The 27836-nt window shown below is 32.2% G+C and overlaps 4 protein-coding genes and 1 long non-coding RNA gene across 13 annotated transcripts; all 5 read left to right on the top strand.

Moving 5' to 3' along the window:
• Nucleotides 1-2272: 2272 nt before the first annotated feature.
• Nucleotides 2273-3080, top strand: LOC131173203 (uncharacterized). The gene is made up of 2 exons (XR_009143436.1): nucleotides 2273-2561; nucleotides 2676-3080. It is a non-coding gene; the product is annotated as an uncharacterized LOC131173203 (long non-coding RNA).
• Nucleotides 3081-4722: 1642 nt separating this feature from the next.
• LOC110670644 (putative disease resistance protein At3g14460) lies at nucleotides 4723-12016 on the top strand. 8 transcript variants are annotated; one of them, XM_058134794.1, is made up of 8 exons: nucleotides 5005-5138; nucleotides 5287-9040; nucleotides 9126-9266; nucleotides 9720-9787; nucleotides 9922-10292; nucleotides 10666-10992; nucleotides 11364-11597; nucleotides 11685-12016. In XM_058134794.1, the coding sequence occupies exon 2, from the start codon at nucleotides 5388-5390 to the stop codon at nucleotides 9009-9011; it is 3624 nt and encodes a 1207-aa protein (XP_057990777.1). In that variant the 5' UTR covers nucleotides 5005-5138; nucleotides 5287-5387; the 3' UTR covers nucleotides 9012-9040; nucleotides 9126-9266; nucleotides 9720-9787; nucleotides 9922-10292; nucleotides 10666-10992; nucleotides 11364-11597; nucleotides 11685-12016. The 8 variants fall into 8 exon arrangements, with proteins under 8 accessions (XP_057990773.1, XP_057990771.1, XP_057990770.1 ...); XM_058134790.1 differs by having other exon boundaries at nucleotides 4723-9040; nucleotides 10663-10992; XM_058134788.1 differs by having other exon boundaries at nucleotides 4723-9040; nucleotides 11359-11597.
• A 2948-nt stretch (nucleotides 12017-14964) lies between these two features.
• Nucleotides 14965-16448, top strand: LOC131168705 (late embryogenis abundant protein 2-like). Its single transcript, XM_058134777.1, has 2 exons — nucleotides 14965-15366; nucleotides 15475-16448. Exon 2 carries the CDS (start codon nucleotides 15944-15946, stop codon nucleotides 16196-16198), a length of 255 nt encoding a protein of 84 aa, XP_057990760.1. The 5' UTR covers nucleotides 14965-15366; nucleotides 15475-15943; the 3' UTR covers nucleotides 16199-16448.
• A 3716-nt stretch (nucleotides 16449-20164) lies between these two features.
• LOC131172681 (putative disease resistance RPP13-like protein 1) lies at nucleotides 20165-22057 on the top strand. Its single transcript, XM_058134186.1, has one exon. The coding sequence runs from the start codon at nucleotides 20372-20374 to the stop codon at nucleotides 22055-22057; it is 1686 nt and encodes a 561-aa protein (XP_057990169.1). The 5' UTR covers nucleotides 20165-20371.
• On the top strand, nucleotides 22052-26305 carry LOC131173107 (putative disease resistance protein At3g14460). 2 transcript variants are annotated; one of them, XM_058134779.1, is made up of 4 exons: nucleotides 22052-24614; nucleotides 24723-24782; nucleotides 25499-25715; nucleotides 25824-26305. In XM_058134779.1, the coding sequence occupies exon 1, from the start codon at nucleotides 22111-22113 to the stop codon at nucleotides 24583-24585; it is 2475 nt and encodes an 824-aa protein (XP_057990762.1). In that variant the 5' UTR covers nucleotides 22052-22110; the 3' UTR covers nucleotides 24586-24614; nucleotides 24723-24782; nucleotides 25499-25715; nucleotides 25824-26305. The 2 variants fall into 2 exon arrangements, with proteins under 2 accessions (XP_057990762.1, XP_057990761.1); XM_058134778.1 differs by having other exon boundaries at nucleotides 25629-25715.
• Nucleotides 26306-27836: the final 1531 nt, after the last annotated feature.

Raw genomic sequence — 27836 nt, forward strand, 5'->3', positions numbered from 1 at the left:
GGCACAATTTTAGTTCCAGTGCATGATAATGATAGAGGAAATTGTGCTGTGTCTAATATCATGCTTCACAATTAGATACTGTAATAATTAGAATGCTTCACAAAAAGAAATTTCTATTTGCAACTTATTCTGAAATTTTGCATTGCAGGATCATCTCTTGAGTGACTGACCTGTTTCTTCCAAAAATTATGTTGCCTGAAACTTTTGGTTAAATTTGATTCAAGCTGTTCCTCTTTGGAATCTATCCTTGTTTTCCAGCCCATCTAATTCTGATATTGCAAGTCCAAATGTGAGTATCAATTCTTAAAAGATTCAATTCTATTTTCTCAATTTTCTTGTTTGGAAACTCTGTTGAGTGATAGGCATTTTGCAAGAATTGACAATCAAACTAAGTATGCATATGTTTAGTTGTGATGGTGTGGCCATTCTTAAAAATCAAAATGATAATTTATTCATAAATTCAATTCACATTTCAACTATTGCAAAATTCAATTGAACTCTATTGTTTTCAGAATAATAATTCTAAACATGTGAACTCATGGCCTCTTTTAATATAATTGAATTGAATTCTACCACTTAGAAATTTTCTCGTGCCTAAAACTCCAGTCTTTCGCAGATGAGGGCTTCCCTGCTACATTTGAAGAACTATCTATTTCCAGCTGCCCTCTACTGCGAGACGTTGCTTAAAAGATAAAGGGAGAGATTACTGGCCTATCATTTCTCACATCCCCTGTGTTCGTATAAATTAATGGTTCAGCACTCCAACATTGAGGTAATACTCCTGTGATACTTATAGTGCTTCGCATAAATAAATTTCTATTGCAAGAACTTCTTAAGTGAACATCCTGTTTCTCGTAAAAATTATGCTCCTGAAACTTTCCCTTGAATTTGATATAAGCATCATTGTATTTTGGAATCTACCCTGGTCCTGGTTTTCAAGCCTATCTTACTTCAAAATTGCTAGTACAAATATGAGTATCGTAATCAATTCCTAAAAGAATTCAATTCTATTTGCTTAATTTTCATGTTTGGAAACTCTTTTGAATGATATGCATTTTGCTGGAATTGAAAATCAAAGCTAGTAGTGATGGTGCGTACATTATTAAAAAAACCAAATGCATAATTTAAATTGCATAAATTCAATTCACTATTTTAGGAATAATAGTTCTAAACATGTGAATTTGTGGACTTTTTAGTAGAATTGAATTGAATTCTGTCGGAGGTAATGTGTTGCTTCATTTATCATATAAACTATTTGATTCTGCTGGGGAATTTTTCACTTGTAATGCTTAACTCATCTATTGTTCAACTCTTCTTTTCTCTGATGAAATTGTTTCCACTATACAAAATGTCAGCATATGAGCTTGCCTGCTTTCAACATATATACACAAAGATCAAAATGATCTGGATGGATTTGAGTAAGTTGGGTGCTTAGATTGTTATTCTGTATGTTTTTCAATAAAACAGTTGCCAACTATTAGTGTTTGCTGAAAACCTACAGATATCCAATAAAATAATCTAACCATCAATGTTCTGTGACTGTGACAGGTAGGAAGAAATGTGAAAAATCTGTGCTGCCAGCGTATGAGGAACATTTGCCTGGGCTTGCATATGCTTTTATCTTCTGTATAAGTTTTCAGTCACTATTTTTAATTGATAAAAAAAGGTAAATATAATTTTTCAAGGTTGTCAGAGCCAAAATGTTGCAGATCTTTAGCATTTCCTGTTATATTATGATCACACTGCAGGGAACACAATGTTAGAGGTGCAAGTTCATGACATCATATGGTGCTAGTAGGCGCAAATTGGATGGACAACACTACTAATGCAAGCAGCTAAGTTGGGGGTATGTCATTTCTTTGTGTTTATTTATTTGTTAGTCATTAAAAGAGAGCAAGAAAAGACTATAGATTGACACAGTGCACTCATGTTGCTTAGATATTCAAATCCCAAAAGCAAAAGCAAAGACTATAAATTGACACAATGATTGTAGGATCTATAGCATTCCGTCAATCAGGTGCTGAATAACTGTAATAATTAGAATGCTTCACTTGAAGAAATTTCTATTTGCAACTTATTTTAAAATTATACATTGCAGGATCATCTCTTGAGTGAATGTCCCCTTTCTTGTAAAAATTATGCTGCCTGAAACTTGGAGAAATTTCTATTTGCAACTTATTTTGAAATTATGCATTGAGTTGCAACTTAATGATACTGTGCATTGCCAGTAGGCACAAAGTGGATGGGCAACGCTACTATTGCAGGAAGCTATATGCTGGGGTAATGTTTTCCTTTGTGATTTATTTATATGTTAGTCATGAGAAGAGAAAAAGGGAAGGCTATAGATTGACTCAATGCATTTATGTTGTATAGATATTCAAATCCCAAAAGCAAAAGTGAAGATCAATTTTCTTTTCACTGAAATTCATCCGTAACAATCCATGTTATTGCCAAATATGTGATCAGGAAATTTCAGCTTCTTGGGAACAAATGGAACTATGGAAGAATCATCTTCCCTTCTTCCCTGAACCATAATTCCTTATATAGCTGCTTCCTTTCGGGTATTGAAAACTGTGGTTTCTTAGCTCTTTTATTGAAATGCAACAAGTGAGTTTCAATGGGCTGCCCTATCTTTTATGCTCATATCATATGCTGATTTCACTATTTCATCGCAGATAACTGGTAGAAAGTGCGCTCAGGACTTCTGCAGATTTGGGTTGGATTTACTGAAGATGATAACAAAAGGAAATGCTTCCACTCACTTAATATCATCAAAGGGACATTTGTAGGTTGACTTAATTGAGGATCAGTTATAGCCATTTTGAAATGAAGCAAGGAGTTTTTCCAATGATCCTGGCTGAACTGATTGCAAGATTCTAATCTCAAAAGAGAGTAATGAATCCTTGTCAATGCTGTTACGAAAGAGTAAACTTGCTGTTCTTTCTTTTTGAGGGACTGATTCTTGGATGACATTTTGGAGCTTCCTGTTTGGACAAGTTTCAGTGGAATAAATGTTGCCATTGTTGTATTTCTAATTACACTTCTTGCTAACAGTTTGAAGCGTTATTTTCTTCAAGATAGTTACTTTCTAACATAAAGAAAATATAGTCAAATTTCAGTGAATAATTACTGTATACTAAAAGAGGGCAACCTTTTACTGTTCTTAAGAACACTGAAAGGTCCCCTCTACCCTTTTCTTTTTTTGGCCATATGTGGCACGTGTTGGCCGTAGAAAGATTGTTATTGTTTTCACGTTTCTAACTTTAAATGACAGATGACAATCGATTTTTTTTTCCCTTGAAGATGACAATTTTCATAAATCAAAATTTTATCTTTCAAATAAAACTTATAAAGAAAAACAATTTCTAAATCCTAATTTATAGATTAATTGATGTTTTTCAATGTTAAAAATTAATTTTTACATTCTTAACGGTTCAACAATCTAATAACAACTAATTTTAATATATATATATATATAACAATTAAAATTATTTTTCTCATTTCAATTTATATTTCAATTTTAATTGCTTTCAAATTATTTAATTATTATTGAAATAATTTTTAAATTTATTGTTTAATAACAATGTTGTGACAATTTTCCCTATTACATTTCTTTATTTTTAGTGTCTTATTTTTTAAAATTTTTTTATTTTATTACTAAAACAAATACTTCTTTTTAAATTTTGCAATATATATCTTGAATTTTTTGACGTCCTAAAAATTTGTTTGAATTAGTTAGAATTTTCTGAATCAAAATAAACGCTTGAATCTCTTTTAAATTTTTATATTTATATGATCTTTTATTTTTTTAAATTTCTATTTATTTATTTTAAAATCTAAACCATTTATATGTTCTTAAATAAATGATTTTTTTTATAATTTTTACTTTATTATTTTATTTTAATTATTTTTGAATTATTTAATTTTCATTTATTTTCATTGATTTTCTTAAATAGTTTTAAGATTATTTTATTTTATTATAAAATAAATTTTACTTTATACACAAACATTAAATATCATACTTTCATTTCACTGTAAGGAAAAATATAATAATAACAAATTATTAATATATTTAAACAGTATTTCCTTTTTTTTTTATAAACTCTACTTTAAAATAGTAAGATTTTAATTAAAATTATTATTCTTTTTGTTATAATAATAATAATAATAATAATAATTATTATTATTATTATTATTATTATTATGTTAAAAATATTAAAAAATAATATTTATAAACTTTTTATAATATCTTTTAGAGATTTTAGTATAATAAATATATAATTATAAATAATAAATAATTAAATTTACTTTATTATTAAATTTTGATATAATCTATAATGTATTTAATTTATTTTGCCATAACTGAATAAATATTTTAAAATAATATGTATATACATTATTGTTTTATACTAATCTATTAACATAAAAATAATATTAGGCACATTTTTACAGATAGATTAAATAATTTATTCTTTTTTAATAATAATAATAATTATTATTATTATTTTCTTTTATAACTAGATCATACGCATTAAATATTTTTTCTTATGAAATTATAATTTTTTTATGTATTATAATTTTTTTTTATCTCCAATCTCTCTCCTAGATGGGTGTGAGACTCTACAGAATCACGTGGAAAGAGAAAGTGGGGGACCATTTCGTACTTTCCTTGATCCTTGCCTTGTTGTTCCTTTGACTCAGACGCAGAGGACCTTCTCAAAGCTTCTTCTTTTTCCTTCCTGTGGACTTCCATTGCAAAATCTTTCTTTCAATCTTCAATTCGTAGTTTCTTCTCGCACTACTCACTCTTCGCAATGGATATTGTGACTGCTGTTGGCGGCTCTATCCTCTGTGTTTGCTTTCAGGGGCTCCTTGACAGTTTGAACTCCATTGACTTTATGAAATACTTAGGCCATGGGCAAGTCTTCACTCAACTCAAGAAGTGGGAGAAGATGCTCAAGAGAATTCATGCGGTGCTTGAAGATGCAGAGGAAAAGCAGGCGGCCAATCGATTGGTCGACATCTGGTTAAGCGATCTCAGAGACTTGGCTTACGACCTGGAGGATATCATTGATGAACTTGCAACGGAGGTTCAGCGACGCAAGTTGGAAGTCAAACCTGTTCGTCCAAATAATAAGGTGCAAAAGTTTTTCTCTATTATGTGTGGTGCGGTGAATGTAAATCTAAATACTATTAAGTTTAATGCTGAGATGGTTTCCAAGATAGAGGAAACTAGTGCTAGATTGGATGAGATCATAAAGCAAAAAGATGAACTTTGTTTAGCAGAGTATACTAGAAGGAGGGTCAGCCATGTGACAGAAAGACCAGCCACAACCTCTTTGGTTAATGAAGCAAAGGTCTATGGTAGGGAGGAAGATAAGAAGGCGATGCTGAACTTGTTGAATGCTGAGACAAGTGATGCGGAGGTATCTGTGATTCCTATAGTTGGAATGGGAGGCCTTGGCAAGACAACTCTAGCTCAGCTGGTTTACAATGATCCCACATTGGGGTTTGATTTGAAAGCCTGGGTTTCTGTTGGTGAGGATTTTGATGTTGTCAGGATCACCAAAATAGTTCTTCTTCAATTGGGAGATGGTGGTGATGTTAAAGATTTAAATTCGCTTCAGGTAAAATTGAAGGAAAAGTTGTCTGGGAAGAAGTTTTTAGTTGTCTTGGATGATGTCTGGACCGAGAACTATGAGCAATGGACTCTGTTTCGGAGTTCTTTTGAAGGAGGGATACCTCAAAGCAGAATTATTATCACAACTCGCAGTCAGGAGGTTTCATTGATGATGGGTACTACTCCAGCTTATCCTCTCAAGGAGCTATCATATGATGATTGCTTGTATGTGTTTGCCCAACATGCTTTGGAAGCAACAAGTTTTGACGAGCACTTGGAGCTGAAAGAAATAGGTGAGAAGATTGTCAAAAGATGTCGAGGATTACCTTTGGCAGCAAAAGCTCTTGGAGGCATCTTAAGGGGTAAACGCAATCCTAATTTGTGGAAGGAAGTGTTGAGCAGTGAGATATGGGAATTACCAGACAACAAAAGCAATATTCTTCCAGCCTTAAGGTTGAGCTATCTTCATCTTCCATCTCATTTGAAGCAGTGTTTCGCTTATTGCGCAATTTTACCAAAGGATCACGAGTTTGATAGGAATGAGTTGATTTTGTTATGGATGGCCGAGGGTTTCTTGTATGATCGGAAGAAAATGAAGAAGAGCGAAGGTTTAGGTCATAAATATTTTGATGAATTATTATCAAGATCGTTTTTTCAACAATCTAATGATAATAAATCAAAATATATAATGCATGACCTAATTATTGATTTAGCATGCTTTGTTAGTAGAGAAACATGTTTGCTTATGGTTGATAAATTGGAAAATGCAAAATCATATGGAAAGATACGACATTCATCATATATTCCTCATCTCAGAGATACTTTCCTCAGATTTCAAAGCTTCTATGAAATGAAGAATTTGCGGACATTTTTATCATTGCCGAAATACACTTCTTGTTACTGCGAATTATCTAGTAAGGTGGTGCATGACTTGGTGCCAAAATTAAAATGCTTAAGGTCTCTATCTTTAGCTGGTTATGTGATTGAAGAGTTGCCGGAGTCTATTGGTGCCTTGAAGCACTTACGCTACTTTGACTTGTCTTATACTATAATAAAAAAGTTGCCTGAATCAGTGGATAAACTCTTTAACTTACAGACATTGAAGTTGTGTGGTTGTGGTAGTCTTATTGAGTTGCCTAGAGGCATTTGCAATTTACTCAACTTGCGGCATCTTGATATTCTCAGCACACAGAATTTGCAAGAGATGCCACCGCATATCGGTAATTTGACTAGTCTCTGCCTGTTGACCAAGTTTATCGTGGGGGAAAGCAATGGACGGATCACAGAGTTACAAAAACTTTCTGATCTACAAGGGCAGCTTCATATTATAAGTTTAGAGAAGGTTGTAGATATTCAAGATGCGGGTTCCGCAAATTTGAAGGACAAGCCTGGTATCACTGAATTATACTTACAATGGTCTCGTGAATTTTCTTCTGTTTTGAGAAACTCAAGTGATGAAGAACAAGTTCTCAATTCACTACGGCCACATCAAAGTCTGTCAGGCCTTTCAATTATATCATTTGGTGGAAGGAAATTCCCACCGTGGCTAGGAGATCCTTCATTCACTAGCATAGTAGAGGTGAATCTGAGCCATTGTTCCCAAATCACATCGTTGCCACCACTTGGACGACTACAGTCACTAAAAAAGTTGAGCATAGAATCTCTGGATGGAGTGAAAGAATTGGGTGTTGAGTTTTACGAGGTTGATTCCTGTTTTTCTTGTTTGGAGACATTAAAAATTAGTAGTATGGGTCAGTGGGAGTTGTGGTCTTGGTCTAATGGTCTGGGTGAAGATTCCATAGCCAAATTTCCCAAGCTACGTGAGCTTCGAATAAGAAGGTGTCCTATGTTGGTTGGAAAATTGCCCACCTTCCTTCCTTCACTAGAAGAACTAGATATTGATGGTTGCCCGCTGTTAGTTGATTTACCAAAAGTACTCCCGTCTCTTCTAACACTCTCTATTAGACAATGTCAAGAGGTCGTTCTTAGGAGTGTGTCTAATAACACCTCTATCACTACCTTGAAAATTGTAGGCGTGTCAGGGCTTGTAAGATTAGATGAAGCCCACATAAAGGCCTTGGGGTCACTCGAAGTTTTGGAGATTTGGAATTGTGATAAACTGAGATGCCTGTGGGCTGATGGAATCAATTCAAACTATCTTACTAATCTAAAGCGTTTGGAAATTTTCCAATGTAATGAGCTAGTGTCATTGGTAGATGGAGAAGAAGGGCTTTTGCCTTGCAATCTTGAAAATTTGGTTGTAGAATATTGTTCTAATATGAAGGAGTTGCGAAGTGGGTTGAGCAATCTCAAATCTCTCAAAGATTTGACAATCCGCTCATGCGGAAGTTTAGTCTCCTTTCCAGCAAGGGGTTTGCCGTGCAGCTTGATACGTGTTAGTATTAAAGACTGTGATTCTTTGGAGTGTCTGCCGGAGGGAATTGTGCATCGCCGTAATTACCGTAACGAGACATCCCATCTTGAGAAGTTGCATATCAGTGAATGTAAATCTCTCAGGTCCTCTCCAGATGGCGAGTTTCCTGATTCACTAAGGACTCTTCAAATTCACAACTGGACGGCACAATCATTAAACTCGCTGTGTTATGGGCTTTCTCGTCTTACAGAATTACACATATGGAACTGTCCTCAATTAGAGTCGTTTCCAAGGACTGAATTGCTCATCCCGACTCTTATCTCTTTATCAATTAGGTGGTGTGAAAGATTGAGGTCTCTATCCAGTCATATGCAAAGCCTCCATCGTCTCCAACATTTAAAAATATTTGGATGTCATCAATTAGAGTTGTTCCCGGAGATTGGATTACCCAACACTAAGCTTGTCTCTTTCAAAATTGGGTATTGTGAAAATTTGAGGTCTCTACCTAATCAGATGCAAAACCTCACTTCCCTTCGATATCTGCAGATAAAAGATTGCAGAGGTGTGGAATTCTTAAAAGGGTGTTTACCACCAAACCTATCTGACCTATCGATCAATAGATGCGAGAATCTGAAACAGCCAATGCTAGAGTGGGAACTCCACAGATTCACCTCTCTTACAAAATTGGTCATCGGTAACATCAAGTCAACTGAAGATATTATTTCCTTTCCAGATGATGACGGATTACTGCTTCCCACTTCTCTAACCGTCCTCAAAATCTCTCTCAAGAATCTGAAATCCATATCCATGGGTATCCAAAACCTCACATCTCTTGAAAAATTAGAAATTTCGTCGTGCCCAAAACTCCAGTCCTTCCCAGCTGAGGGCTTCCCTGCTACTCTTGAACTCCTAGATATTTCCGGCTGTCCTCTACTGCGAGACCGTTGCTTAAAATATACAGGGGGAGATTATTGGCCTATCATTTCTCATATCCCCAGTGTTTGGATACCCGATTAATGCAGGCTCTGCTGCACTCCAACAATCAGGTAATATCCATGTGGTAGTATAATGCTTAATGCTTCACTGAATAAATTTCTATTTTGCAACTTACTTTGAAATTTTGCATTGCAGGATCATCTCTTGAGAGAATGTCCTGTTTCTTCTAAAAGTTATGCTGCCTGAAACTTTTACCTAAATATGATTCTAGCTGTTCTGCTTTGGAATCTATCCTGGGTTTCTGGCCCATCTAACTCCGATATTGCAAGTCCAAATGTGAGTATCAATTCATAAAAGAATTCAACTCTATTTGCTCAATTTTCATGTTTGCTCAGTTCAACTCTATAGGTATTTTGCAAGAATTGAAGATCAAAGTGAGTAACATTTGGTTAGTAGTGATGGTGCGGCATTGTTAAAAACCAAAACGTTATTTAAATTACATAAATTCAATTCGCCTTCACCTTTCAATTTTTTCCAATACTCAAATTTAATTAAATTCTATTATTTTAAGTAATAATTCCAAACATGGACTGTTAATGTTTTACTGCCCATGATTTCCCATTTTAATACATTACTACATTATAATGGCAGAGGAAAATGTTTTTGCCTCTAATATGTGTAAATTGCTAGATTCTGCTGGGGGTATTTTTCATTTGTTCTGTTTAACTAATCTACTATTCAATTCTTCTGTTCTCTATTGAAACTTTTTGTGTATATGCAAATTTTCAGCATACGAGCCAGTGGTGCTGTCCAAATCTATACAGAGATCAAAATGATCTGGATAAGTATGAAAAATGGTACGTTCTTAAGTTGTCATTCTGTATGTTTTCCTTCAGTTGCCATTTTCCATTTGCCAACTCTTACTGTTTTCTGGAAATTCGCTTACATCCAGTAAAAGAATCTAACCATTTTTTGTGATTGTGACATCTAGGAAGATGTGAAACTCTGCTGCCCTTGAGTTCTTCTGAGGAAAATTTGCCTGAGCTTGCATACGATTTTATCTTCTGTATAAATTTCGAGTCCCTATTTTTAATTTGAGAAAAATAGGAATGGAAACTTGAGATACCAACCTAGTGGCCTCATTGGAGTTGCAACTTTATGTCATGGTTCACTGCCAGTAGGCACAAAATGGATGGACAACACTACTATTGCAGGCAGCTAATGTTGGGGATATGTTTTTTCTTTTCGATTTATTTATACGTTAATCATGAGAAGAGAACAAAAGAAGTTGCGCCTATGGTGATGATGAACCATTGGAAAGCAGAGTGTGCTTAGGTCTCTTTGTGGATGCATTTAAATTAGGTACTTGAACTTCTCTACCTCATCATCTCCTTCATCTTCCCTTTGTATGGTTTTCTTTTCAGGTAATTTGAATGCTTTAGCGATGGTTCACTTGATCAATTATCAATAACTTACATTCACATTTGACTAGAACCTCCATTGTTGTTATTGTTCACCGTGCCCACAAACAGATTTCTATTTATGTAGTTATAGTTGATTGGAGTCAGACTAACTTAGGTCTTAATTTTTTTAATTGTGAATTTCTTTTTATTTGCATCAATTGTTTTATTTTTTTTTAAATGGTTAAAAATTTGTTTTATATATATATATATATATATATATATATATATATATATATATATATATATATATGTATATTCTGTTCACAAAGCAGGCCTCTGTATCTCGAATTTTTGGACCAAGAGGGGCTTCAATAACTCACCTCTCTCGAAAAGCTGGAAATTATTTGCTGCAGAAGGCTCTGTTCCTTGCCAGAGGGGCTACCTTCCTCTTTATTTTCTCTAACTATCAAGGAATGTCCACGGCTAAAAGGAAAACTCCAGAATAAAAGAGGAAGAAATTGGTCCAGAATTGCTGATTTTCATAGCATATATATCGATGAGGAAGAATCTAATTAACAACCTAGAAGAGATGATAATCTTGTTTGCAGAAACATCTGATTTTCCTTGCATATTCAAAGTTCACCTCAAAGCTTTCAAAGGTACAACTCATAAAGTTTGTATGTGCTATTAACATTAATTCCGTTGTCCATTCTAAATTTATATGAAATCTGTGGCGGGATTCCAAACCTGATATGCTTCATGAGTGGCTGTTGACTGTAATTTATTCTTTGTTCACCAGTTAGTGGAATTGAAAGTATGATTATTTTTTTCATTGTTGTTGCTACCATGTCCATGTGTTCTATTTTGCATCTAAAGATTTCAATCTGGAAATGCTGAACTCCAATCGGACATGTTGAGCATCTCCACATTACAAATGCTATATACATTGTTTTTGCCTTTATAGAGGACCCATCAATATGCTGTCAACTGAATTTCAAATTTGTTCTTGCACGAAAATATCAAAGAATAGATAACCGCTGAGCTTGGCCTGAGGTATGATCTTTCTTCATGCTGGTCACAACATGAGTATGCACATCTATTTGCGGTTAAGAGCACTTCATTTCCTGAGTTGGATTGGCGCTCTGCCTCTTGCCTATGGTGTCCTGCATTTACATCTCCCACATCCAATCATTTCAACGAGGTGCTTGGTGTCTTAATTTGGTGGAATTCACCACCACGAAGGAAAAAAAAAAAAACTGAACAGGTAAACTATCATTGCCAAAAATTAAACATTTGTGGGTATTATTTTTCTTCAAAACTAACTACATGAAGTGCATTTCTATTATTGCAGCAGCTGTCATAAGGAGTCCAAGGGAAAGAAACGATTGCTGGCAGAACATAGTAGCAGCTTTTTATATTTCTGTTTTCTCAATGGAGTTTTCCAAATGCAATTTCCTTTATGTCTAGTTCATTGGTATCCCCCCAAGTTTCTACATGTTTAAACAGTACAGATGAGTGGTAGTGTGATGGTAGCAGAAGACTTGGCCCTCTGCTATGGCTTTGCTTGTTTCCTTGTCTGATTTTTTTCTCTGATGGATCATGAACATATGTTGATATGAATGGATGGGAGCTTAATTGTACAGCAAAATTGCTACAGCTCCAAAATTCACAGTTTTTTCTCTACTTTGCCCTTGCATGTACTAACATGTGAAAAAACCAGTATCTTGACGAGAATACCCTTACATTTATACAAATTTACACTAAAGTCACATAATTTTCGGTGCCTATCTTGAAATTTCTGTGATATCTTCCAGAATCCAGAGCCTTGATATGCTGTATTTAATGCTCCCAGGCATTTCTTTCCTTTAATGTATTAGGAGGTCTAACACAAGCTATTGAACTCTTCAGCAAGTCAAAAACTGACTAAATGGCCCTGTTCAATTGAAAAGAAACCAGAAAGTAGCCATTTCATTGTCCTAGCAGAAACAACAGTAGAAGAAATGTTGCAAGATGAGATAGCATTTATGATTCATTACTGATGAGTCATTAAATGAGGTATGGTTCAAATCTACTTCAGGCCCTATAAATATCGCTTTCTGCTTTAGTTGCTTTCACAACAACTCTTGCTTCACTTCCCTGCAATATATGATCATCTTTGCTCTAATTTCTTTGCATTGCTTTAAATTTATGTATTTCATCATCTAAATTTTTTTGTTGTCTTGCTATCCCTTCACAGCCTTCTATCTCAAGGTTAAGGTTTTTTTTTTTTTTTTTTTTTTTTTAATAAAAAAAAACATATAATTTTTCTTTCACCTGATTATGACATTATGGGTTTCCCTTCACAAGTGTTTCAACTCTCAACTCATAAGGTTTGTCAAAATCTTTTTCCTTTTCAATTATTATTATTATTATTTTTTTTTTGTGAGGGTGTTTTAAGGACTTCTTAAAAACTTTGATTTCTCCTACTTTGCAGCTAATAAGATTGGTAACTTTTCTTCTTCCTTTATATATATATATATAGAGAGAGAGAGAGAGAGAGAGAGAGAGAGAGAGAGAGAGAGAGAGAGAGAGAGAAATGAAATAAACTTTAACAGGCAAATATGAAACTTAATTTCGTCAGTAATTTCATTTTCAATTGGTTCATGTAAAATTGTCATGTGAGTACATCCTAAAGGAAGTATTAGCTAAATTAAATCTATCAGATGTTGCTTATCCTATGAATCAAACTGAAGATGGAATGTTTACTGTGAATATTGTGTTACCTTATGGAGATGAAGGTAGAAACAGGCATGGAATGCACTAAAACAAGTTCCTTTAGTTTTGAAGATGAACGGATATTATAATATTGAGATTCTTGATTATTATTCAAGGGAGAATTTGATATTTGATGCACATAACTTTGGATAATGAATTAGAATGCTAAAGTACTCAAAAGCTAAATACAGACATCATCTGCTGTTAGAATAATTCCTTACTCTTAATAATATATTGTTACTATTGTTCATGTTTTAATTAAATCATGCTTTTTCTATTCAATGTATATAAGACTATTTCCATAGGTAAAATGCTCTATTTTCTGGCAGATTAAAACAATAGAAGTGCCTTTTAATTTGCAGAATTAAAACAATAGAAGTGCTCTTTAATTTGCTTTTTCTTAAGGCTTTAGATGACATTAATATCGTTAATAGAAGTCAATGTCTCTACAACATCATACACTGTTAGAAGAAAGAATATGTAAGGTTTATTGAATTTATTGTTCTTGTGGTAGTTGTAATTAATTACAGAGCTGGTTGTAATTAATCACTTTCATTTCCACTGTTGCTTAAAAATTCTGGTGTTTACTCTTTCAAAAGAAAAAAAAAAAATTTCTTGCGCTTACAATTGGCATGCGTGTTAATTTAGAGTCGACAGAAATGAACACTTTGACAAAAATCATGATTTAAGGGGATTGAACCGAACCGAGTTGAGTTTTGGTTCGGTTTATTGTATAATCGTAAGAAAATTAAGCATACCCAGATAGGAATTTGGACAGATAAAGCTTAATCAATAGGATTAAGAACATAACCAGATGCAAAGAATAGAAAGCTAGCCAACTTATACGTGAACCCATATGGAAATTTGCAGATATTAACCCGTGGGACCATATAATTATGATCCAATTACCTAAACCAAGCACCATTACACACACACACAGGGAGAACGAGAGAGAGAGTCTAATATTGATCATCTGAGAGATTAGTTTAAGGGTCATGTTTAAGAGAATGAACGCATATGGTTGTGGGTGATTCGCGATATCAACAAAGAAGGGGCTGTGCGGGTCACGACAACAATAATGGAAGGGAATGGGAAACAGACGGGGGAGGGGGAAGTTAAGGGTGGAGGAGGTGCTTGGGCCAGCGAGGAGACTCGAGAGGGAGGCGATGACATGCAGCAATATTTGGGTTAGGTTCAAAGAAGGAACAACTTCAGATGGTGGAGATTAATGGCTTGGCAGCGACTGAAATAAAAAAAAATCAAATCATCTGAACATGCGGTGTTCTGGGCTCTATGCAATGCAAGAAAGTCTAGCAGCCCTCATGTAAAATTTCCGTCTGAGAAAACTAGAGAAGTGGAAATTATTACAAGCTCCGGAACAAGTTTAATTAAATTGGCTGATATATGCCTGTGATTGGGTTTTGGGTGAAATTCATGTGAAGAGAGTCCAAATTTTTAACGGCATTTCTTGAGGGGATCTCTAAGGTTTGTATATTTTAAAAAGTTTGTATATTGTTCTTTAACAAATCTAACCATTTTAGAGTCGTCCAAGATTAATTTAGCTAATTAATAGTGAATTTAATTTAATTAGAGGTTAGTTTATAGTTCTTGAAATTTAATAATTATGTCTATTTATTTAATAACATTAAAAAAATGGTAACTTAAATTAATTTTAAAAGCTCCCTTTGAAGCTTTTTATCTATGAATTGGTAATTATTTTTATTTTCTTTTTAAAAAAAATATAATTATTTGAAATTTATTAAATTTTTATAAATAATAGTTGAAATAATTCTAGTATTTAAAATTATAGGAAAAAAAAAATTTGTTTATCATAAACACATATACAATATTAAATGTAATTTTAATTATTATTTCATTATTTATAATTTACTTTTTAAAGGAAAAATATAATATATTAAAATATATTTAAAAATAAATTATTTTATTTATCAAAACGAGTCAAACTGAGTTAAGTACCGACTGACTCATATGAGTTTGAAGCATCATCTAATGTATACTGATCACCAGTAGTAAATCTCCACGAGTTCAGATTCAGGAGAGATTTTTGTTGGAACTAGTTGTGCTGGGAACCACAGGGTATCTAAAAGCTCACCTCTCCTCAAGAATTAGATATTCAGTTGTGCAGGGAACTCCAGTCCTTCCCAGATGAAGGCTTCCCTGTTACCCTGCAAGAACTCTCTGTTTCCTGCTGTCCTCGACTGCGAGACCGTTGCTTAAAAGATAAATTAATGAAGGCTCTGCAGCAACCCAGCAATCAGGTAATATTCCTGTAGTACTTCTAATCCTTCACAGGGATAAATTTCTTTCCCAACTTATTCTGAAATTCTGCAATGCATGATCATTCCCCGATTATTTACAACATCCAGAATTCCGTGTGAGTTGGGACAAACAAGGATTGTAGGATCTGCAGCATTCCATCAATCAGGTATTTGCAACTTATTTTGTAATTTGTTATTGCACGATCATTTGCATGCTTTTTAGAGTGAATGTCCTGTTTCTTGTCAAAATTATGCTGCCTGAAACTTTTGCCTAAATTAAGCAAGCTGTTCTGCTTTGCCTAATCGGACGGGGTCTGTTTAGCCCTAATGGATGGTATTCCTCACGCGCCTCCACTTCGGGCTTTTCCTCTCTATATAAGCCCCTTGGGATCTCCGCTTACAAACCCACAAGAAGCTTTCATAGAGAGAGAGAGAGAAGAGCCTTTTAGAGGTTCCGAAGAGGCAGCAGAGGTTTCTTCGGCTGCTGTGGAAAGGTTTCTTTCGACAAGAACAGAAAAGTTTCTGCAGCAGTTTGCTTCCTTGTTTGTTCCTCTAAAGTCTCTCAATTTGAATCGCAATGGCTTGCTCTTTCTCAAACGCAAAGTTTCTCTCTGCTTTCATCACCAAAGCAAACAGGCGAGGATTTTCAGCGACTGCTGCTGCACCACAAGGAGTTGTGTCCACGGTCAAGAAAACTGAGGAGGAGAAGATTGGATACTCCGAAAAGGTGGCATGGATTCCAGACCCCCGTAATGGATGCTATAGACCAGAGAATGTAGGGGAGGAGATTGATGCGGCCGAGCTAAGAGCTTTGCTGTTGAAGAAGCATTGAACATAGAAACGAATAAAGTCTTTTTCTTGGTTCATAGATGTTATATCAAGAAAGGATGGATGAATCAAGAATCAGCCGCCGATCTTTGCATGTCTTTTGCTTTATACATTTTCTATGGCTCCCCTGTCCTCTCCGTTTAGGACAAGAAGAATTCTTACCTTGTAATTCTTCTTTCACATAGGAATAGAATGATTAATTTCAATTTAGTGCATATGATTTCATTTTTATATGCAAATCTGCTAAGATTATAGAGTTGATTCTTGGTGTATTTTTTCCATTTTCCAAGACCATTCAAGAACTAGTCCCCTGCGCACCGGGAAATTCACTTGCATCTCAAATTTTTCTTTGTGGTTTATTTATATGTTCGTCATGAGAAGATGAGAAGAGAAGACTATAGATTGACTCAATGCACTGGTGTTGTATAGATACTCAAATCACAGGAGCAAAAGCATTGATCAATTTTCTTCCAACTGAAATCCATTTGTGACAATCCGTGTAATTTCTAAATATTTGATCTGGAAATTTCAGCGTCTTGGGAACAAATGGAACTATGGAAGAATCATCTTCCCTACCTCCCTGAATCAGAATTTCTTATATAGCTGCTCCCTTTCAGCTATTGAAAACTGTGGCTTCCTAGTTCTTCTTTTGAATTGTAATAAATGGGTTTAATGTGTTGTCTTGTATACTGGTGATAATGCAAATTTCAGTACGTAATTATTTAAAGTAAAATTTATAAGATAAACAAATTATTATAATTTTAAAAGTTAAAACAACAAATATATATATATATATATTCCTATTAATGATTCTCAACATAACATTCTAATACCATCAAAATCTACTTTTCTAATTAAGTTAAAACATAAAAAAATAAATTATAATAATTGTTAAAAGTTAAACAAAATATATAAGAAAAAAGTTTTTTTTTTCTATTAATAATAACTCTCTCTTAATTTTTATTACATTTAAGTTAATAATTAAATTAATATGACATATTAATAATTAAATATAATTATAACATATAACTTTCCATAAAAATATAATCTAGTTAAGGATATAATAAATTTTAATTTAATAGATATTTTAGAATTTTTAATCTAATAAGTATTTTATTTATAAAATTAAATTAAATTAACATTAATATTATTATTTTAATTTAAATAATGAAATTTAATATTTAATACATTAATTATAAAGAGAATAATTGAAAATGTTTAGTGATCAAATTAATATTGTTATTAGTATGAGGTAGAGTTTTTAGCTAAAAATTGTTTTTATTTTTCGTTATAAAATTTTATAAAACTTTAAACTTACCATATCCACATGAATTATGTCCTTTATCTCTATGAAGAAATTTTTTCATTATTTTTCACTAATAACAATAGAATTACTGGCTCATAATTAAAAAAAAAAAGATTCTATTTAATATATTGACGAAACAATTAAAAAAATCCAATTAATTTTAATAAATGCTTATGTGATTATTAATAGAATAAAAAAAACTTTTATTACAAATAAAAATAAAATCGGCAACAAGACCTTTGGAAATATTAAAAAAGTATTACTAAAATATAAGAAAAAAAATAGATATATATATAAGTAAAGTTCAATTATCTATTCAAATACTATTTAATTGATTGAATTTCTTATATTTTAAAATATTATAATTTAAAAAAATTATATTTAATGGACTATTTATTTTTTAATTAAGTGATATTAATATGATACAATATTAAAAAAATTATTAAAAAATTAAATATAAACAAAATTAAATTACAAATACTAATAAAGAGTATAAATAACTTACATAGCACTTTAAATTAAAAAAAATTAGTACTATCAAATAGATCTATAATTATTAATTTATTATGTCATATAATTAATTTTATTATTAAAATAAATATGTAATTATTAATTTATTATATTATATCAATTATTTTACTCTTGAAATATTTAAAATAGTAAATAATCTATATAAATTTTAATTCAATAATTTAAGAAGAAAGTATAAAAAAAATTAAAAAATTATCATTCTATTTAGTATTATACTCAAAATTAAAAAATATATATATTTTACAAATATTATTTTAAACAACGTTAAAATAATTTAAAAATTTTTTATTTTAATATTTTATAACTAAAATATATTAAATGTAATTTTAAATTAATTTATAATACTCTTTAATTAATATATTAAAAAATATTTTTTAACAATATTTAATAATATTTTAAATAATCATTTAAACTTTACTGTTGTAAAATTTTGTAAACAAATGAAAAATAAAAAATGTAATTTGTATTTATTTTTTATTTAAGTTGTGTAGATCAACAATGCGTTAACATTACTGTTCACTTAATGAGGTTTCACGAGATGTGAAATAATAAATTATCTTACCTTTTAAAAATTGAGAAAGCATTTTAATTAAGGTTATCAGAATGATATCACTATTTTTATATTAACGGCTAATTAATAACTATTTTTACTGAATATTTTTTTTAAAATAACTTTATAAACATATAATTATTAACAGTTTAGCTATTTATATGGTGATTTAAACACATTATCATAAACATTGTGTCATTAAACCGTATCAATAAGCGATATGATCAAAACACTAAATATTACATTAATAGCTATTGTTTAAATATTTATTCACATGCTTATAATATTAGAGTTATTTTTGTCGAACAATAAAAAAAAATGATATTGCAATTCATGAACAATTCTACAATTAAAACTAGTCTAAAAAGCAGCTGATATATATTCTATCAACTATCAGTTACCTTTTTAAAGAATTGATCAAACATTTTAATTTAGTTGTTTAGATATTTAACAGCTACTTGTTGAATTAAACACTCCCTAAGAGTGTAACGAAGCATTAACTCATTTCTAATGTATATTGATCACCATTACGTGATAAGAGGCAGAATATCCGAAAAATCACTATATAGAAACTTGTTCTAAACACAATTATTGATACCATAATGATATCCGAATCTATTTAATTTTATATATTTTAACTAATAATATATATATATATAATATTTTGTAATAATAATTTTTATTTTAAAATTTTAATAATTATATAAAATATTTAAATTTTATTTATTTAAAATATAATATAAAAATATATATTTTATATTTAATTAATTATTTATATAAATGAGTTCAAATAATGTATGTGATCACGTTCATATGATAATAGGCAGAGTATCCAAAAAATCATTATATTAAAACTTATTCTAAACATAATTATTGATACCACAATCTATTTAATTTTATATATTTTAACTTATATATATATATATAATATTTTACAATAATAATTTATGTTTTAAATTTTTAATAATTATATAAAATATTTAAATTTTATTTAAAATATAATATAAAAATATATATTTTATATTTAATTAATTATTTATATAAATGAGTTTAAATAATAATTATCAAATAAATAAAATTTACTGTTAATTTAAATATTATTTTTTAAATTTAAATTCATTTTAAATCGATTGTATGTTAATCAAACTCATTTTGATATGATTCAGTTAAATCAAATAATTGAAAATATTCCACCCATGCAATCAATCAACGTCCGTTAGCTCAGAATTAGGAAGGAATGACAGTGGGTGGAGATCGCTCATTCATTCACAGTTTATAAGAGTTCAAAGTTAGGGTAGGGATGCAATTGAGTTTTCAATGAAAATTTTTCTTTTTATTTTAATTTATTATTATATAATATAAATTTATTTATTAAAAAATAAATTATAAATTAAAAATATAATTTTAATAATATATATATATATTTATTTATTTTTATTAAAATTATAATATTTAAATACAGGGAAATTAATCCAATCGATAGAATCAAGAAAGGTTTTTCTTGGAAGTTGGAACTAGTTGGGCCTTTTGTCCGAACTAGTTCGGATCTATCAGTAAATGGACTGATAGTAATTCAGTTCAAACAGGAACAAATTATCATTTTCTTCTTTCTACAAAATCAGGTGGACGACTTGGTACTTTCCTTCATCCTTCCCTTCTTGTTCCTCTGATTCAGACTCAGAGGACCTTCTCAAAGCTTTTACTTCTTTCAATCTTCAATACCTTCCATTGTAAACTCTTTCTTTCAATCTTCAGTTCATAGCTTCTCCTCTCATTACTCACTCTTTGCAATGGACATTGTGACTGCTGTTGGAGGCTCTATCCTCTCCGTTTGCTTTCAGGGGCTCCTCCACAGGTTGAACTCCATTGACTTTATGAAATATATAGGCCAAGGGCAAGTCTTGACTCAACTCAAGAAGTGGGAGAAGATGCTCAAGAGAATTCATGCGGTGCTTGAAGATGCAGAAGAGAAGCAGACGGCAAATCGATTGGTGGAGATCTGGTTAAGCGATCTTAGAGACTTGGCTTACGACCTGGAGGATATCATTGATGAACTTGCCACGGAGGTTCAGCGACACAACTTGGAAGACAAATCTGTTCGTACAAATAATAAGGTGCAAAATTGTTTCTCTATCATGTGTAATGGGGTGAATGTAAATCTAAGTACTGTTAAGTTTAATGCTGAGATGGTTTCTAAGATAGAGAAAGCTGGTGCTAGATTAGATGAGATCATAAAGCAAAAAGATGAACTCCGTTTAGCAGAGTATACTAGAAGGAGGGTCAGCCATGTGACGGAAAGACCGCCCTCAACCTCTTTGGTCAATGAAGCGAAGGTTTATGGTAGGGAGGAAGATAAGAAGGCGATGCTGAAATTGTTGAATGCTGAGACAAATGATGCGGAGGTCTCTGTGATTCCTATAATTGGGATGGGAGGCCTCGGCAAGACAACTCTAGCTCAGCTTGTCTACAATGATGCCATATTGGAGTTTGATTTGAAAGCCTGGGTTTCTGTTGGTGAAGATTTTGATGTTTTCAGGGTCACCAAAACAGTTCTTCTTCAATTGGGAGATAGTGGTGATGATGAAGATTTGGATTCACTCCAGGTAAAATTGAAGCAAAAGTTGCTTAAACAAAAGTTTTTAGTTGTTCTGGATGACGTCTGGACTGAGAACTATGAGCAATGGACTGTGTTTCGGAGTCCTTTTGAAGCAGCGACGCCTCAAAGCAGAATTATCGTCACAACTCGCAGTTTGGAGGTTTCATTGATGATGGGTACTACTCCAGCTTATCCTCTAAAGGAACTATCGTATGATGAGTGCTTCAACGTGTTTGCCCAACATGCTTTGGGAGCAACTAGTTTTAAGGAGCACTTGGAGCTGAAAGAAATGGGTGAGGAGATTGTCAAAAGATGTGGAGGATTACCTTTGGCAGCAAAAGCTCTTGGAGGCATCTTAAGGGGTAAACCAAATCCTAATGTGTGGAAGGAATTGTTGAGCAGTGAGATATGGGAATTACCAAACAACAAAAGCAATATTCTTCCAGCTTTAAGGTTGAGCTATCTTCATCTTCCACCTCATTTGAAGCAGTGTTTTGCTTATTGCGCAATATTTCCAAAGAATTATGAAGTTGACAAGGATGAATTGGCTTTATTATGGATGGCTGAGGGTTTCTTGTATGACCAGAAGGAAATGAAGGATTGTGAAGGTTTGGGTCATAAATATTTTGATGATTTATTATCAAGATCATTTTTTCAACAATCTAATGATAATAAATTGAAATATATAATGCATGACTTAATTCATGATTTAGCTCGCTTTGTTAGTAGAGGAACATGTTTGCATTTGGTTGATAAGTTGGAGAGTGCAAAATTATATGCAAAGATTCGACATTCGTCATTTATTCCTCATGGCCGAAATACTTTTCAAAGATTTGAAAGCTTTTATGGAATGAAAAGCTTATGGACATTTTATCATTGAGTTACACTAATGAGCAGTACTTCACTCCTAGATACTGTTTATCTAGTAATGTGATGCATGATTTGGTGCCAAAATTAAAATGCTTAAGGGTGCTATCTCTAACTCATTATGAGATTGTGGAGTTGCCGGATTCAATTGGTGCCTTAAAGCACTTACGCTACCTTGACTTGTCGCGTACTAAAATCAAAAGGTTGCCTGAATCTGTGGATAAACTTCTCAACTTACAGACATTGAAGTTGCGTGATTGTTTTGAGCTTATTGAGTTACCAAGAGGCATCTGCAATTTACTCAACTTGCGGCATCTTGATATTATCGGCACATTGGAGTTGCAAGATATGCCGCCACATATCGGTAATTTGACTAGTCTTTGCACGTTGACTAAGTTTGTGGTGGGGACAATCAATGGACGAATAACAGAGTTGAAGAAACTGAATCTACAAGGGCAACTTCATATTACAAGTTTGAAGAATGTGTTAGATATTGAAGATGCAGATTTTGCCAATTTGAAGGATAAGCCTGGTATCACTGAATTAAACTTGGATTGGGTTGATGACGATGAATTTTCCTCTGGTTTTGTGAATTCAAGTGATGAAGAACAAGTTCTCAACTCATTACGGCCACATCAAAGTCTGTCAAGCCTCTCAATTAGATCATTTGGTGGAAAGGAATTCCCATCGTGGCTTGGAGAGCCTTCATTCTCTAGCATGGTGGAGGTGGAGCTGACCAATTGTTGTCAAATCAAATTATTGCCACCACTCGGACAATTGAAGTCACTAAAAAAGTTGAGCATAGAAGGATTGAGTGGAGTGAAAGAAGTAGGTGTTGAGTTTTACAACGATGATTCATGCTTTTCTTGTTTGGAGACACTAGAGATTAGTCATATGTATCAGTGGGAGCTATGGTCATGGTCTAATTGTCTGTGTGAGGATTCTGTGGCAAAATTTCCTAAGCTACGTGAGCTTCGAATAGTATATTGTCCCAAGTTGGTTGGAAAATTGCCATCTTTCCTTCCTTCCTTGGAAAAAGTTGATATTTGTGATTGCCAGCTGTTAGTTGATTTGCCAAAAGTACTTCCATCTCTTCTAACACTCTCTATCAGTAGATGTCAAGAGAGTGTGCTCAGGAGTGTGTGTAATGCCACCTCTCTCACTACCTTAAAAATTGAAGGTGTGTCAGGGTTGGTGAGATTGGATGAAGCCCTTACAAAGACCTTGGGGTCACTCGAAGTTTTGGAGATTTGGAGTTGTGATGAGCTGAGATACTTGTGGGCTGATGGAACCAATTTAGACTATCTTACTAGTCTAAAGCGTTTGGAAATTGTTGAATGTAATCAGCTTGTGTCATTGGTAAATGGAGAGGAAGGGCTTTTGCCTTGCAATCTTGAAGTTTTGGAGGTATACAAGTGTCCTAATCTGAAGGAGTTGTCTAGTGGGCTGAGCAACCTTAAGTCTCTCAATGATTTGAGAATCAGCTCATGTGGAAGTTTAGTCTCCTTCCCAGCAGGGGGTTTGCCACACAACTTGATACGCCTTATAATCGGAAGGTGTGGTTCTTTGGAGTCATTGCCCGAGGGAAATGTGGGTCACTGTAATTACATTAGCGAGATGTCTCATCTAGAGGAATTGTATATCTATGAATGTAAATCTCTCAGGTCCTCTCTGAATGGCAAGTGTCCTGATTCCCTTAAGACTCTTAATATTCGCAATTGGACGACACAATCATTAAACTCCCTATATTATGGGCTTTCTCATCTCACAATATTACAAATTTGGAATTGTCCTCAATTAGAGTCATTTCCAGGGATGGAATTGCACATCCCTACTCTTATCTCTTTACAAATTTGTGATTGTGAAAGATTGAGGTCTCTCTCCAGTCATATGCAAAACCTACAGTGCCTCCAATATTTACAAATATCCACCTGTCATCAATTAGAATTGTTCCCAAAAATGGGATTGCCCAACCCAATGCTTGTCTCTTTTCAGATTTATGGGTGCAAAAATTTGAGGTCTCTACCCAATCACATGCAGCACCTCACTTCCCTTAGATCTCTGAAGGTATCATATTGCAGAGGTATGGAGTCCTTAACAGAAGGGTGTTTACCTCCAAACCTATCTGAACTTTCGATCTATGAATGCTTGAATCTGAAGCAACCAATGCCAGAATGGGGACTCCACAGACTCGCTTCTTTTAGAAAATTGACCATCCATGACTCGGGTTCAACTAGAGATATGGTTTCCTTTCCAGATGATGATGGCTTACTGCTTCCCACATCTCTAACTGACCTCAGAATCTCTAAATTCAAGAATCTGAAATCTATATCCAGGGGTATCCAAAAGCTCATCTCTCTTCAAGAATTAGATATTCAGTTATGCCAGGAACTCCATTCCATCCCAGATGAGGGCTTCCCTGCTACACTGGAAGAACTATCTGTTTCCTGCTGTCCTCTACTGCAAGACCGTTGCTTAAAAGATAGAGGAGGAGATTACTGGCCCATTATTTCTCATATCCCCCGTATCCGAATAAATTAATTAAGGCTCTGCAGTACCCCAGCAATCAGGTAATATTCCTGCAGTACTTATAATGCTTCACAGAAATAAATATGTATTCCTACTTGTTCTGAAAATTCTGCAATGCATGATCATTCCTGATTATTTCCAATATCCAGACTTCTGTTGTGAGTTGGGACAAACAAGGAATTTTGTATCTGCAGCATTCCATCAATCAGGTATTTGCAACTTATTTTGTAATTTGTTATTGCAGGATCATTTGCATGCTTCTCTAGAGTGAATGTCCCGTTTCTTGTAAAAATTATGCTGCCTGAAACTTTTGCCTAAATTTGATTTAGGCGCTATTGGTTTTCTAAATGAAGCAAGTTGTTCTGGTTTGCATTTTGTAGTCTATCCTGGTTTTCCAGCCCATCTTACTCCAAAATTGCAAGTCCAAATGTGGGCATCAATTCCTAAAAGAGTTCAATTCTATTTGCTCAATTTTCATGTTTGGAAATTCTGTTGAGTGGTATGCATTTTTCAACAATTGAAATTCAAAGTGAGTAAACATTCACTTAGCGGCGATGGTGTGGCCATTCTTTAAAACCAAAAAGATAATTAAATTACATAACTTCAATTCACCTTTCAATAATTTCAAACGCTCAAATTTAATTGAATTTTATTATTATAAGAACAATAATTCCATACATGTGAATTCATGGACTCTTGACAGAATTGAATTGAATTCTACAACCTGATTTGTTTTAAACTCTGTTACCAAACGTGATTTTGCTTTTGAGTACATTATAATGTGAAGGAAGATGTTACTGCCTCTGATAATGTGTAAGCTGCTTGATTGTGCTGGAGGCATTTTTCAGTTTGTTCTTTTTAACTCGTCTACTATTCAATTATTTGGTTCTCCAATGAAATTTTTTCTGTACATACAAATTTTCAGCATATGAGCCAGCGCTGCTGTCAAATGTATACGATCAATATTCAAATCACAAAAGCAAAGGAAAAGATCAATTTTCTTCCAACTGAAATTCATTTGTGATGATCCATGTTATTTCTAACTGTTTGATCAGGGAATTTCAGCTTCTTGGAAACAAATGGAAGAATCATCTTCCCTTCCTCCCTGAATCAGAATTTCTCATATAGCTGCTTCCTTTCAGGTATTTAAAACTGTGGCTTCTTAGCTCCTCTTTTGAATTGCAATAAATGGTTTTCAATGTGTTTTCTTGTATACTGGTGACGATGCTGATTTTAGTATGTCATCGCAGAGAAATGGTAGAAAGTGAGCTCAAGACTTCATCAGAGCAGGGTGGGATTCATTGAAAATGATAATAGGAGAATGCTTCCAATTTCATAATATTATCAAAGGGACATTTGAAGAGTTATTTAAAATGAGATTCAGGCATAGCCATCTTGAAAATCAAGAAAGTAGCTTTTTCCAATGATCCTGGCTGTGTTTTATGAGCAGATTGTAATCTTGTAGTCTCAACAAAAGATCAGTAATGCATCCTCAGGTATGCACGTATGAAGAGTAGCCTTGCTGTTCTTTATTTTGTGTTCTCTTTATTCTAAAATTTTCATTCCTTCATTAAGCTTCCAAACTAGTTTAAGGGACTGATTATTGGAGCTTCATGATTGGAACAAATTTCAGTGGAAGAAATGGTGACAATGTTGTAATTCTAATTTCACTTCTTGCCTAGAAGCTTGAAGTGTTTTTTGTTAAGATGGTTATTATCTTTCACTGTTGCAATATCCTACACTGGTTCAAGCCCAGCAGTCTTGGATTTGGACATTTCTTGTGGACAGTGGTTGCTCCATAGCAAGATCTGGCCTGGGCCTCAGTTGGGGTTTGGATTTTTGAAAAAAGAATCCAAATATAAATGAAATTCCATCCTTAATTTCTTAAAATAAATGGATTACTATTTTCTTAATATAAAAGGAAAAAAAAAAAACTAATGCTTTCTTATGAGATTAAATTAAAATTACAAATAAAGTGTTAGTACTTCAAAAATTAAATTAAAAATCTTTATATTTAGTTTCTGTTTATTAAAAAGAAGTCTTTCATTAAATTTTCATTATGTTTTAAACTGACCAAAATACAAAATTAATTTTATAATTATTAATCTATATTTATATAAATATAAAAAAGTTTGTATTCAAAATAAGTCCATTTTTACATGACAAGTGACACTTTATTAGACTTTTTTCTATTGGCAAATTTACCTATATTTTATTATTATTTTATTTTTTAATATTTAATATTTTTATTATTAATAATAATTAATATGTATAAATTAAATAAAATTTATTGGCCTTATAATGTATTTAGTAGAAAGTTAAAAAATCAATGGTTATATGCTATCCTTATAAGTTTTAATTTTTTAAGGGGGTAATTATTAATTTAATCTCCTAAAGTTAATATTTCACCCCTTAAAATGGTATAAATATTAATAAGATAAAAAATTAATTTAATCTTTTTAAATTTCAAATAACATTAATGAATAGTTAAAAGTTATAAAAGTAATAATTACTTTTTATTAACCTTATACCAAACACTTTATAGTATTACTATTAATTAATTAATATGTGACTTTTTAGAATAATTTTTTTATTATATATATATAATTCATTAGTCTTATTATTATCATTAATTAATATGTGATTTTTTTAATATCTTCATACTTAACATAAAAATTTAAATAAAATTAATATACATCTATAATTATAAATTATAATCATAAATTATAATTATAATATGTGATTCATATCTACGTCTATATAATCTATTAGTCCAATTCTCGCGCTACATGCGAATAATTATAAAAATTATATGAATTAATTATTTAATAAATATTTTAATAAAAATAATTTTATTTTAAATTTTAATAAATATATATTATTAAAGTCAAATATGAAGTATAATTAGACATAAAAGGCATAAACATATTCATTAATTAAATATGTAATATAGTCCTTTTAATTATTAGGTATTTTGCTATTTCTCCATTTACTTTGTAATGATCAAAGGATATATATATATATATATATATATATATATATATATATATATATATATATATATATATATACATAAAATAAGTATTCATAAGTAGTAAGTGCCATACTAAAAATAATATAATAAGTAAAGTTTTAAGATATTAAAATTACAAAATACTTTAAAAAGTAATATATAATAAACTTTCAATATTTAATTATATGATTAATATGAACACATTTCCAAAGACATAATTAATTATAAATAAATATTAATATTTCTACCT

Source organism: Hevea brasiliensis, chromosome 14 (assembly GCF_030052815.1).
Source record: "Hevea brasiliensis isolate MT/VB/25A 57/8 chromosome 14, ASM3005281v1, whole genome shotgun sequence".
NCBI lineage: Eukaryota > Viridiplantae > Streptophyta > Magnoliopsida > Malpighiales > Euphorbiaceae > Hevea > Hevea brasiliensis.

Coding starts and splice junctions, on each gene's coding strand:
- LOC110670644 (XM_058134790.1), top strand. CDS start 4,815: ATGGATATTGTGACTGCTGTTGGCGGCTCTATCCTCTGTGTTTGCTTT.
- LOC131168705 (XM_058134777.1), top strand. CDS start 15,944: ATGGCTTGCTCTTTCTCAAACGCAAAGTTTCTCTCTGCTTTCATCACC.
- LOC131172681 (XM_058134186.1), top strand. CDS start 20,372: ATGGACATTGTGACTGCTGTTGGAGGCTCTATCCTCTCCGTTTGCTTT.
- LOC131173107 (XM_058134779.1), top strand. CDS start 22,111: ATGCATGATTTGGTGCCAAAATTAAAATGCTTAAGGGTGCTATCTCTA.